Raw genomic sequence first — 12,328 nt, 5'->3', positions numbered from 1 at the left:
TTCAATATTCTTATTAACAGAAACATCGTCCCCAGACTGCTTTACTGGCATCTCCTATCACTAATTAAGAACGAGGCATTGTTTTGCTGACTACTTTCTTTGCAGAAAACCCTCCTAAATGGTACAATTCAATTATCTGTCAGCAAAGAAATCAACTGGAAATGTTCTAAAGGCTCTGCACAAGAGCAACCAAGAAGAGCTGCTTTAACTGAGCAAATATTTGTCTCTAGTCTTAAGCTCGGACATTTTCAATATATTTTTGGTACATGACTGAATATACTGCATTTACACAGATTTAAACAAAGAGAAAACAAATCCCGAGGTTTTTTGGCTATAATTTGGCACTATAACGTGTTTGAGACTGTACAGGCAAGCACTTCATGCATCCTGCAGTCCAATCACATCCATCAGGGGCAAGCTATAGGGCATGGGTGAGGAGACTCCAACTTTCCCTCCTAAAGAAAATACCCTGTATTACAAATGGATAAAGCTACAGCACACCTGAGACCCACCCTAACACATCACAAGGCCTTCTTCTAAGGGCCACAGCAAGGAGGAGATGCCCGTACCTCAATCACGCACTGCTGTGAGACATTCCAGCTGAGCCAGATGTTGCAACGTGGAGCCACATACCATACACTACACTGCCAAAACTGGTCTGGTGCTTCTGCTGCAACATCTCCCTACAGGTAAAATCTGAAGGATAATACTGCATCAAGCTAAGCTGGATTGACCAGCGCTTCAGCTTACCTCCTTCCCCTCACTCGCTACTAACAGGCTCAGTTCTGTGGGGAGTAAGAAAGTCGGTCGTTTTAGGTGCGTGGTCTTAAAACTTACCTGTGTGGGGAAAGGTACCTGGATGCGCCCTTCTAGGATGTTGTCAGTGGTGATCTCTACAGAGCGAGTTAGCTGCAGATCCTGCAGAACTAAATGATAAGGAACCTGAGGGAACATCTCCTGAATCTGGTGGGCCTGGAGAAAGCAAGGTTTGTACAGTCGGTATCAGCAGCAAATAAAAGCTAGCTGGTTAAGTAGCTCAACAGCGAGATATTAAAGAAAATGAACAGCTCAAACATGCTGTTTATGATATGATAACCCACACATGGAGAGAAAAACATGAGAAAGAATGTTGGCATTGACTTACAGGGTAATATTTTTACTCCATTGCAGCCAACAGCAAAACTGCAATTCCTACGGAGACACCACATGGTCCTGAAAATTTAGGTTCCTGAACAGTGCTTGTAGATGCATAAAGGCTTCAAAAGCTTCCCAAACCTCTTTCTATGACAGCCTTTTTAATAAAGATCTATACAAAATTCACGACTGACTGAAAGTTAGATCAACACTGGGGAAAAAAAAGTAATTTTTCTTTGTCCCAGATGGGTTCTAAAACAGTACTGGTAAGGACAACTGGAGTAAGTTTTAATAACCTACTCTCTCCAGCCACCCTGCCTACAAACCAGTTTAACGGGGTCTGAAAGCTCAAGTAAACTAAACTGAGTTGTCAGAGAACTGTTATTATTGAATTTCATGTTATTTAAATAACACCCAAATGAAACTGATAAGGGGGCAGACAAAGAAGAGGCTTTTAGAGTCCAACAACTAGACTTCATTAAAATCTGTATTTTAGATTAAGTTACAGGGCAGGTTGGGGGGATGATGAGAACAACAAGAAGAAAAGAAGGGTGGAAGGAGTTTTGAGAGCAAAGCAAAAATGATGCACCAGCTGACAGTGAGTTCAAACACAAGCAACTACAGCAAACCTAACCCTCCACTGTACTAACCTGTGGCCAAAACAAAATTCAGTATTTCAGCCTCTGGCCTTCCCCTCAAAATACTTCCCTAGATTTTTATTCAGTAACACCAAGGAGAATTTCACTTATTTTCTATTAAAAATGTGTAACAGTAATAGTTTGCTAACCTGGGCCCTTCCACTACAGTAGGCATTTTAATGCAAGTTGCTACTGTACTTTTAATTGCACACATTGCTAAGAAATCATTACTCATCCTTAACAAAAGCCGTTTGTGTCACTGTGTCTAGCAAAAGAAAAACTAAACTGACCTTAGCTGGAGAGTTCCTGCATATTTAACTGGTAAATCATCTGCCAACACCTTTCCACTCCCTGCCTGCCCCACCTCAAACCCCCTAAAAATTGTGGCCTTATCCTGTTGAGGCTTAAACAGTAGCAAAGGCTGCGGCAGAGATCTCACGTTCAGAGAATTTCATCACTTCCGCGAGATACCTCGCTGAACATTTATTAAATAGCACACAGCAGCTTTAAGAACTCAAAGGGAACAGCACTTCTCGAACTAAATGAGCAAAGCTGTGAAAGCGTGTTTCCCGAGGCCACAGGCTCCTCTTTTCAGATGACATTAGAGTGCGTGTGCATGAAGTCAACAAACCTGGGATTTCATCCTCGACACTCCTATCATCATCACAAATCAGCAAGAGTGGACTATGCCACAGAGAGCCCCAGCTCACACTGACAAGACACTCAAACAGAAACAGCTATCTTGGAGCTTAGTGCTATTAAAAATAAATGCTAAAAAAATAAAAATCAAAAGCTATAGAATGGGTTTGATCAGTTACCACTTGCCCAACACCCAAATTATCTGCTTACAGACTCACACCCTTTGCCACTGCAAGTTGTGAGTGAAGATAAGGACTGAAATAAAGCCAAAGCAGCTGCACGAAGCAAGTTGAGAAAAGGCCTACCTCTCTACACAGAAATCACACGCATTTTTCTCCCTCACTTACCTACCTCCAGACCTGTTCTTTTATGTTTGCACACTTGAGCAAACATGTAGCCCAAAATCAAGCTCCTCTCACTCAGAAACATAGCTTTCACGTAGCATCTCAACACGGTTTTGACTGCCTTCCCCCTGACGTTCTCCATCTACAAGTACCTCTTTCACCGCCCCCCCCCCCCCCCCCCCCCCAACGCAAACAGGCGGGCTGAGGTGCAAACTATCCGAGCAGTCTTACCATAGCATTAAGCTGGGAGTTGCTGGCTTGCGCGATGCCAAGGATGTTTGTAGTATGCATCACTTCTACTGAAAAACTGGGCAGCCAGCTGGCAATTCGAGAGCCTAGGAACAAGAAATCAGCAAGTCAGTCAAGCAAGACTACAGGGTTTTCGGCAGGCAAAGTACTTCTACGTGTATTTAACCCAAGTCTTCATATTTCCACAAGGTACATACAGGGAGTTCTGTAGTGCAATCCATCCCTCAGGTCTTCCAAACCTGGAGAGGGCTGGAGTAAATCAGTAACTGCCAGTACTCTCTCCAAACACACTGTCATAGTGGCTTAGCAATCTGAAGGCCAGAAGAGGGTCAAGAAAACAACACATCCTTGTTTTCTTGTTTTAATGTTCCAATTAAAGGGAAAATTCAAATAATCCAGAGCCAAATTCAGTTCTGGAATACATTAATAACTCCAGCAATTTTACTAAAAACAGGCCAGCTTCTAAACAGGCTGAATCCGGTCCTAAAACGGGTCGGCTACACGTGGCTGGCATCACTAAGAAAATACGACTACAAAGAGACACAGAGTAACCAGAAAAGTGCCTGCTGCTGCAGTTGGGTGCTGAGGCTCAACAGAGCAGGGCACATGGCTGGCTCCCTCCTCCTTCTGCACTTCCCTTCAAGTACATGCAGGCTTTGCTCTGTGCCACTTCTACCCACACAGTAATTGTGCAGGTCTCCAAGCCACAGGAGAGCACAGAGGAGGACAGCTACTAAAAAACAGAGAGGTGTTCTAAACACCTTCGGACACCTAAAGCACCCCAAAAGCGGGAGCCACGCAATAAGCTATCTGCCAGTCTCAGTGTCCCTAGAAATGTCCAACTCTTCTCTGGTCATTATTCTCCTCCCACAATCTCCCAAGACTGCAAAACCAGCACAGACAAAGGATGGGGCACTACGTCGGTTTGCAGCGTCTCAGCTACATCATGGGAGCTCCACAAGGACCCAGCCCAAAGCTGAGCACCTGCACTACTGAAATCTACTGAGAAGCAACAAGACTGCCAGCAAAAACCTGGGAAAGCGTGGAAGACAAGCACACACCGATGCCAAAACTACAAAGTTTTGGAAGATACGCAACAGAAATTGTATCTTTCAGAACAAATTTGTCTGCACACACAGAACTCATCGTGGTCTGAAGTCACATCTGCTTTGTGAGTAGTTATAACACACCACTGAAGTCACCAGAACCAGCATGTAAAACCGTTCCAGTTACACGACTCCACCGAGAATAAGCCTCTGCAGACTTCTGCGCCCGACCAAGCATTGCAAGTTTCTTGTAACTGAGTGGGAAATTGACTTTTGACAACCTCACATTAGCTAAGGATAGAGGAAAGACCAACTTTCAGACTGCACCCCAGAGTTGCCTTCTATCTTCGACTGTCACTGATGAACCAGCCACCTGGTAGCAAAATAAGACACGAGAATTTCCCATTCTGCGGGTCAGCGTGGCACACAACGAATAAATGCCAGCATTAAAGCCGTGAACCACAGCAAATCAAGGAAAAGGGGTCACTTGTACAAAATCCTTCGAGAAACCTCTGTAGCTCTGGAGAACCTGACAGATGCTTACCTGAGCTCTTGCAAAAGAGCTGTAAGAAACACACGTTTTTACAAACTCCAGGAGAGGCACTTTTTGAGTTTCAACTGAAGCATGGACAGAACTCCCTTCTACGGAAGGCTGTTCCCTCCGCTTATCTGGGCAGCAGCATCAGCTGTCCAACCTGCTCAGCTCACCATCAAAGTGGAAGAAGTGATTGTGCTGGTTCAAGCGTGGTCTGCCTTCTGCTACTGCCACGGGGACCAGGTTCTCCTCCAGGTTTTCCCTTTGGTGATCCTCCCTCACGTGCTGGCTGTCAGTGATGTTAAGAGACATTCTGCAGGTAGGGCAAGATGTATCTTGTTCCAGCCAGGACCGCAGGCACGAGCTGAGAGGAAAACAGTAATATTAGGGTGAGCTTGCAGCGTTTTTCCAAGACATCAGTATCACGAGTACATCAAGCTGCCGGAGCGTATTCTGTACAGAACAACAAACGGACAAGGACTGCTCTGAGATAATTTATCAGGTATGCTTGACGAGCTCCTGATGACTCTGGCATAGGGTTCTGATTTCTGTCAGCTGAAAATGCTCGAGTGTTCACTTTTTATAAACAAGCACGCAGATTTATCACAAACTTGAAACACTCTCCAAGTCTGTTGCGCCTCTAGCTCAGAACAAGCGAGTTTTGCCTGGAAGGGGAAACAAAGCATTTCTCTTCTCTCACCATCCCAAACTGAAAAAGCATAAAAACCAATGGACAAATATTTAATACATACTGACACATTTTTATAGCAGTTTTGCCCATGTGACGTAGCAATGGCACCTCCAAAATTTTAAAAATATCTTTTCAAAAATATCAATATCCCAAATCACCACCACAGCAAGTGCTTCTCTTGAAACCCTCTAAACAGATTTATTGATACTAAGAAGTGCTGTGCCATTACTTACTTAATTCTGAACATTTGCTGTCTTGCAGAAAGGAAGAGTGTTCGAAACGCAGGTTTAAACACTCAGAGCTGTGCCTACTTTTTGATTCAGACTGATATGACCCAACTGTGGTATTTGTTGGCAAGTTAAACCTAATTTTCAGTATGGGAGAACTGAATTTCACAGAACTGAACCCATCTCAGTATTACAACACATACTTCATGCTTGCAGGGTGGGGGTTTTCCCATCAGAAGCTCTCAAAACACTTTCGAAAGGCAGAGACATACAAAAAGGTCAGATAAACCTGTTTCCCCAACTGCGTATTTGCAAATAAAGGCATAGATCACAGGTTTGGGCTGACAGGGCAAGGAGCAAGCCCTAACTGCAGGCCTACAGCCAAGTCAAGACTACAAGTGATCGGATCAACTCCCGAAGCTGTGGCATAGCGATGCTGCCAAAGTGTTTTCCATCACATTTGAATGGAGAGATACGCTGTGTCCAGAACTGACAGTGACGCCTTTCCCAGAAACAACCAAAGCACTACAGTAAAAACCTAAACCTACCATCTCACACCACCGTGGTCACCAGCACAGCCGGCGCGTTAGCCCTGCCAATGCTGTCCAACCTCACCTTGGCTCCTGCAGCAACCCCGTGCCGCACACAGCAAACTCCAACCTCCGCTAGCGTTGTGCTCAACAGGTCACTGGTGCAACACCCGGAGCGACACAAGCCACCACCACGCTGCTGCTCCTCAGCGGCCCAAGCACCGGGACACTGGAACGGGCACGAAGCCCTGCCAGCCTGGGTCAGCACCAGGCCCTGAAGGCTTGCGGTGAGGCAGCCGTGGCTACACCCACGTCATACGGCACGGGCAGAAGCGCTCGGTCACCTACAGAAGGAGGATGACTAGCAACGGGCCAAAGTCAGCAACATTTCAGACCAACAACTCTTTTGAAAGGGACTGCTTCCTAAAAGATAAAGGAGAGAGTTGTAACAGAGCCGAACAGGTTCAGACACCTACTCCCGTTAAACTCCCTTGATATTTACGCACAGAGTTGATCTCAACCACACGAATCTTCTCTGCCATCTTCTCTTCTACTCCAGACAAATGGCTAGGAAAAAAATTCCCCTGTAATTGAGAACGGACACCATGTTTATCCTGTTGGCAAAACCACCAGGCTTCGATGAGGAGACAAACCTTTCTTAGATTGTAAATGGGGTTATTAATTACATTTGGGTTTATACACAAGCATAACCACTGTAGCACGTTTCCTCCGTAAATGCAGCAAGGAGGTAAGCGTAACTTAGCTTCAGTAAAAAGTACAAAATGATCCTTCTAGACGCAGAGAAAACAACTTTCTGAAGAGAAGACCCTGGGCTTCTCAAGTGCTCAGTAGGTGCTGAAATAGTCATACGATTCAGTAGCATCGGAAGAGGAATTTCTGCTACGGAGGCACGTTATCTCATTAGCGACTTCTTGGAACGCAGATAAATATTTATGGCAAGGTTTGTCATAAATGACAACAAATTAGCACATGGATTATAACCTCTGGTTTGACAGTTACCAGAAAAGTAAAAGCCTATTTGCAGAAAGCAACTGGCCTCTGTGACACCCCAGGGACAATTTCACTGACCGTGCATGCTAATCGCACAGCACTTCAGAAACTCCTCATTCAGTCCCCATATGTCCTCTCATTTTTAAGCACAGGCGTGAAAACACAAGCACCGCCACAAAAGATCTAAGAAAAGGTACATCTAGCTCAGCGCACTGCCTCCACACTGCTACTATTCACTTCCGAGTGAGTGTAAGAAACCGTATACAGAGAGATCCTTTGGCCACCAGCCTGCCAGTTCCAGTGACCAGCTGCTCAGGGACCTCTCCAGCTAATCTGGTTAACCTCTTCTACAGCCCTGATGGACTCACCGCCCCATGAAATCGCATCATCAGACCTGGCCTCCACAGCTGTCCTGGAGGACTCGTCACCATGCAAGGATGCGCTATGTAAAAATATTCCCCATTTTCTCTTTAAAGCCAGTATCTGAAAGGTACTCGAAGGATCTAACTCCAAGTTTTCTTCCTCACCTGAGAATCAGGCAGAGGCGATGCATAGGATAAAGTAAAGGGGAAAAGCGTGTGCTTTACCAAGCAGTTACACAGCACGGCAGGGCACAGACTTGCAGCCGCGATACCATAACTCCACACTATCTACTCATTAGCTGACACGATGCATACTCCTAGTGGGGGGGGGAAAAGGACGCACCAGGTGAAACCCCAACACAAAAGTGGCTGAGGTGAACACGACTTGTACTTTGTTTTCAGAAGCAGACCGAGGTGACCCAGGCAGTAAGCGCTCGCAGCTTTGCTGACAGTTCGTTACTTGCCACCCTGCCGCAGCTTTCAGCCATGCCCACACACCCCTTCCTCCCTCCAGCCAGGCGTACCCCCGCCAGCCCCAGAAACGTACTTGTGGAAGAGATGGCCGCAAGGGAGCTTCCGTGCGGACTGCATGGAGTCCCAGCAAATGGCGCAGTCATCGTTATTGACTGCCAGCTCCTCCGGGGTTGCAACTGCAAATCTACAAAGAGGAGAAAGGAAGAGACAGAAGTAACGATTACACCAGCTCAGCATGGCGTCCTTTCTAGAGAATTCCATACTGAGGAAACTTTAACCTCCACGTTAACTTTTCCTTGGGAGAGGTTTGCCAGCAAGTTTGCTCTTTTTTTCTGTAACTCAGACTCACACTGCAAAGGAAGACTGACACATCCCTCCCATGCCTTCTCACAGGCACATTTTTTTGCACATCTCCACATACATCCGAAGTGCAAAAAGCTTTGACTTCATGTCTTCCAAGAAGCATGCTCATTAGGTTGAGAACCTCAAGTTATAATCTGTATAGATCTGGCTTCTGTCATTTTTCTAAATGAGTTCTAATAGCTGTACCCATTAAGATGTCTTCTTGGGATCATAAGCATTTATGGTCTAATTTTCGCCTCAGATTTTGCCAACCCCCATTTGTCTAAATTTTTTTTTTTTTCTTAAACTATCGTGCCATGCAAGCAGCTACTAGAGAGTACCCAAACATGGACAACACAGATGAGTGGTGTAACAACATTTCACAGTACTGCTGGTGTGAAATACACCTGGAAAACAACTACACAAAGGCAGGGAGGTCGCTGCCATCGCCGGCTTCAGGAGGGGAGGAAGCTGCAATGTGGTTCTTCCAGAACAATCACAACAACAAAAACACATCTAGTCGCTCAGACAAGAAGTCCGAGACACTTGCAACTCAGCTTCGTGAGCAGCTTGAAGGGTTCAGTGGCTGCACCTTACTGAAAAGAAACGATGCATTGTGGATGAACTTTATCATGGAGCTCTTAACCTGATATTACAGCCATTAAATGACTGTTCACAAAGAAAACCTCGGGAATTTCTAGGGAAATCAGTCTTTTCCATCTGGACTGCAGCAGCAGGCATCAGAGCTAGCCAAACCCACTGAAGCCCAGAATGAAAATGGTACAGCGATGTACAGAAAAACTCCCTGTTGCTCTTAAAATTATTAATGACATAGCTGAGTTATGAAAACATTGGCTCAGAGAGGCCATAGAATCTGGCACAATACCAGGTTTCAGTAGGCCCCAATTTCCCTGCATTGCCTCACTACGGGGGATGGACTCAAGTAAGTCCAGGGTGCCCTCAGCTCCACTACAAGTACGGTCTGTTTAGAGACGGCTTCAGGTTTAACAAATACATAAAGCTGAGCAGCTTTTAATTAATATTTTTATTTCATTTCAGGCAACAACTGAATAGTATGGCCTAATGAAATTAAGAGCATTTATTTCTATCATGGCCAAAGCCAGTATTTGACCACTGAGACAGGCAGAGCTCTGCAGAGGTTACGTCACCCCTCCGGGGCGGCAGTCAAGAGAATACAGGAGAAGAAATACTGGACAAGGGAGTTCACTTATTGCCAGTCATACGTTACCAGTAATACTGCTATTATAAAAGTCAATCCTCTGTGTCTGTTAAAGCCAGAAAGGGTGTCCCCAGTAACAAATAAAATGGGTAAAAACATAGAACTCCAAGTGTAAAGACTTAAGAGCCGGATTTGCAAGACTGCATCTTTCCAGCTTACGCCATGCCATTCGTGTATCAAAGGAACGTAAAAGCATCCCAACTTCTTCATCACGAGCCTGTCTCCAAGATCCACATCAAGATCCCAGAACAAATAAGAGGCTCACCTAGCTTCCATGTTTCCAACCACACGCAGGTAGTTCTTGTGCCGCCGAATTCTTCGTTGAACCTCGTGAAACAGGTAGCGCAGCTGCATAAAAATCACCAGGCTCGCCATTGACAACCAGATATTGCCAAACAGCTTTGGAGAGAAACAGAACGGCGATTAAAAACAAACACCACGGGAAACAAGAGGCCACCACAAGTAACTACATCAGGTCTTCAGAGAAAAAGAAATCAAGAAACCAGCACTGAAGAATTTTTCCTTTGTTGAGACCACTCAGACTAACCACACGTGTTCGCAGTGTTACTACTCGTTACATCTTCAGATACAAGTTAAACAGCACAGCGTTTATAGTAAGGATAAACGGTATTCAGTCCTGTTCAGCTGAATGTCCCCTGCTGTCAACGATAACAATTCAGTCTTATATTACTCAATAGCAAAGCTAATTAAACACCTAAACAGGTAATTACACAGTAGTTAATATTCCATAACAAAGTTATTTGTGAGGACTCCAGTTACACAGGAGGAAAAAATGCCAGAACTCCTCACACTACATTTTCCTCTTTATTCAAATAACTTCTCTGCAATACTTGGTTCCTAAAATAAGCAAAGAAAAAAAATATAGAAAATACAGATACCCAGTGCCCTTTATTTTAAGGCCAGTCTATTTGCTCAATGTTATGCCCAGTGTTTCATACCAGCATATGAATATGATGCATCAAGTCCAGTGAAAGCAAGGTCAGCTCCATGACGAAATCCGTGTAGTAGACGTAAGTGCCTTTACCCTCCCATGTTCCTTCATGGTTGAGATCCCAGAGATGAATTACGTATCTGCAAGAGCAGGGAAATTAACATTATTCTATCTTTCTGGTTAAATAGCATCTCTAGCATTCAAACTATTTTATCCATTTTTCAGATGTGGAATCTTTGTCCTTCCTAATTAGGTCCAGTGCCCACACTCTGTGCTTTCCTGGGGAGCTTTTTTGTAACGTTACTGGGTTCAAACAGCAACCTTTTAAAATGGCAAAAAGCAATCAATGCCTAGCCCACACTGGTCTTACAGACACCACCAGCTGACAGAGAAGATGTAGCATTTGCTAAAAACTCCTCCATACACCGAAAGCCAGTCTCGGGATTATAGGAACTACGGACTCCCATTTTCCAGCATGTGAGGTGTTTCTCAGGTGAGGCATTACAGCTTGGCAACAGACCTGAAATGCCAACAGTCACCTGGACACAGAGCTTCTGTGCTCCACGTCGTTTCCTAATATGGCTACACACATGCATTACAGATACATACGCATGCTATTTTTTCAAAACAAGAGTTCTAGAGATTAAGGCCTTAAAAGAAACCCAGTAGAATGGCATCAAGTAGCACATATCAACCCTCATACAGCAGCACCAATCCATTTTAATCCATGCCTCAAACTGGATTATCAGCACCCACTAAAGCTATCCAAGCATTGCAGAATTCATGCTTAAAAATAGTACAGTTAACCACCTTCGCCCATCTCCAAACATGCATTTGCAATTCAACAAGGTAATTACATCCACCTCTTAAATCAACACGCTGCATGCACTACCTTCTCGAACAATCATCCTGCAAAACACAAGCTACTCACCGTAAAATCACATGAGCAGTCCTGACTGTCACAAGCAGAGACTGTAGAAGAGGGGGAAAGAAAAGAAAAAAGAAGAAAAGAAAAAGACACATTAACAACATTCTGGCAGGGACAGTGAGGTCCAGAGGCAGGAGCTAAAGGGCTAAAACACAAAATGCATTTATTGCGGCTTAGTAAGTTCCTGTGAACCAACAGTCACTACAGATGTATATGTGTGCAATATACCTGCGACAAACATGAAGCTTATAAACTAATATGGAAGAAATTGTCCTCAAACACACAATGTTCTTGGAGCAGCCACTAGCATCACTGCTGTTCAGTCCCACTTTTTCCCCCGTTACACAGGACATACTACCTTTCCTAATCCTTATCACCCAGTGAGCGTTGAGATCACAACCCCACCAAATATGTCTCCTCATCCCACTGCTCAAGAAAAATCTGAAGAACCCAACAGTAGCAGGAATTTGAGGAAGAACCATTCAAATCATCTCCCCCTTTTGCCGAGATGTGAAAGCTGCAAAAGTAACTCCTCTCTTCAATCATGCTTACCTCTCTAAGCTAAGTACAGAGGAAAAACCTGAGAATACCAGAAAGTGTACATAGATTGGAAGTATAAAGACGAGTGACCAGAAAGAACTGTCTCCGGAATACCTAACCATGTTTCCGTGGGCTCTCGTCATCTACAAAACGTGGCTCCACCACCGCTCTCCCACCTGTCCGGCCCGCAGCGCCCCATCCCTGCTCTGCATCCTCCCAGCGAAAGCAAGTGGGACAGGACGAACCCCCGCCAGAGATGGCCCACGCTGCCCCGTAGTTAGCAGGGGCCAACTGACGCCGAGGTGCGGGGGATTTATAACGAGCAACTGCAACCACTTCCGTAAAACTGGTCTGATGGCACGCCTTCAGCACCAGTATTAATCACAGTACCAAAGAACTACCAAAACCACTAGCTTCCCGATATAGCAATAAAACAGTTGGTTTGA

At 44.9% G+C, this 12,328-nt stretch overlaps 1 protein-coding gene across 1 annotated transcript in view; it reads right to left on the bottom strand.

The window, feature by feature from the left end:
- The window catches only part of AMFR (autocrine motility factor receptor), a 31,129-nt gene that overhangs the window by 8,395 nt on the left and 10,406 nt on the right, over positions 1–12,328 (bottom strand). Inside the window, exons 5-11 of the mRNA XM_075433315.1 lie at positions 11,346–11,386; positions 10,422–10,554; positions 9,728–9,861; positions 7,954–8,064; positions 4,759–4,949; positions 2,987–3,090; positions 838–972 (exon numbers count right to left, since the gene is read on the bottom strand). Coding sequence (XP_075289430.1) covers positions 838–972; positions 2,987–3,090; positions 4,759–4,949; positions 7,954–8,064; positions 9,728–9,861; positions 10,422–10,554; positions 11,346–11,386 — 849 coding nt within the window. The remainder of the gene's footprint in view (positions 1–837; positions 973–2,986; positions 3,091–4,758; positions 4,950–7,953; positions 8,065–9,727; positions 9,862–10,421; positions 10,555–11,345; positions 11,387–12,328) is intronic.

This window comes from Opisthocomus hoazin, chromosome 12 (assembly GCF_030867145.1).
Source record: "Opisthocomus hoazin isolate bOpiHoa1 chromosome 12, bOpiHoa1.hap1, whole genome shotgun sequence".
In the NCBI taxonomy this organism is placed as follows: domain Eukaryota; kingdom Metazoa; phylum Chordata; class Aves; order Opisthocomiformes; family Opisthocomidae; genus Opisthocomus; species Opisthocomus hoazin.
This window is presented reverse-complemented; position numbering and strand designations above follow the sequence as displayed.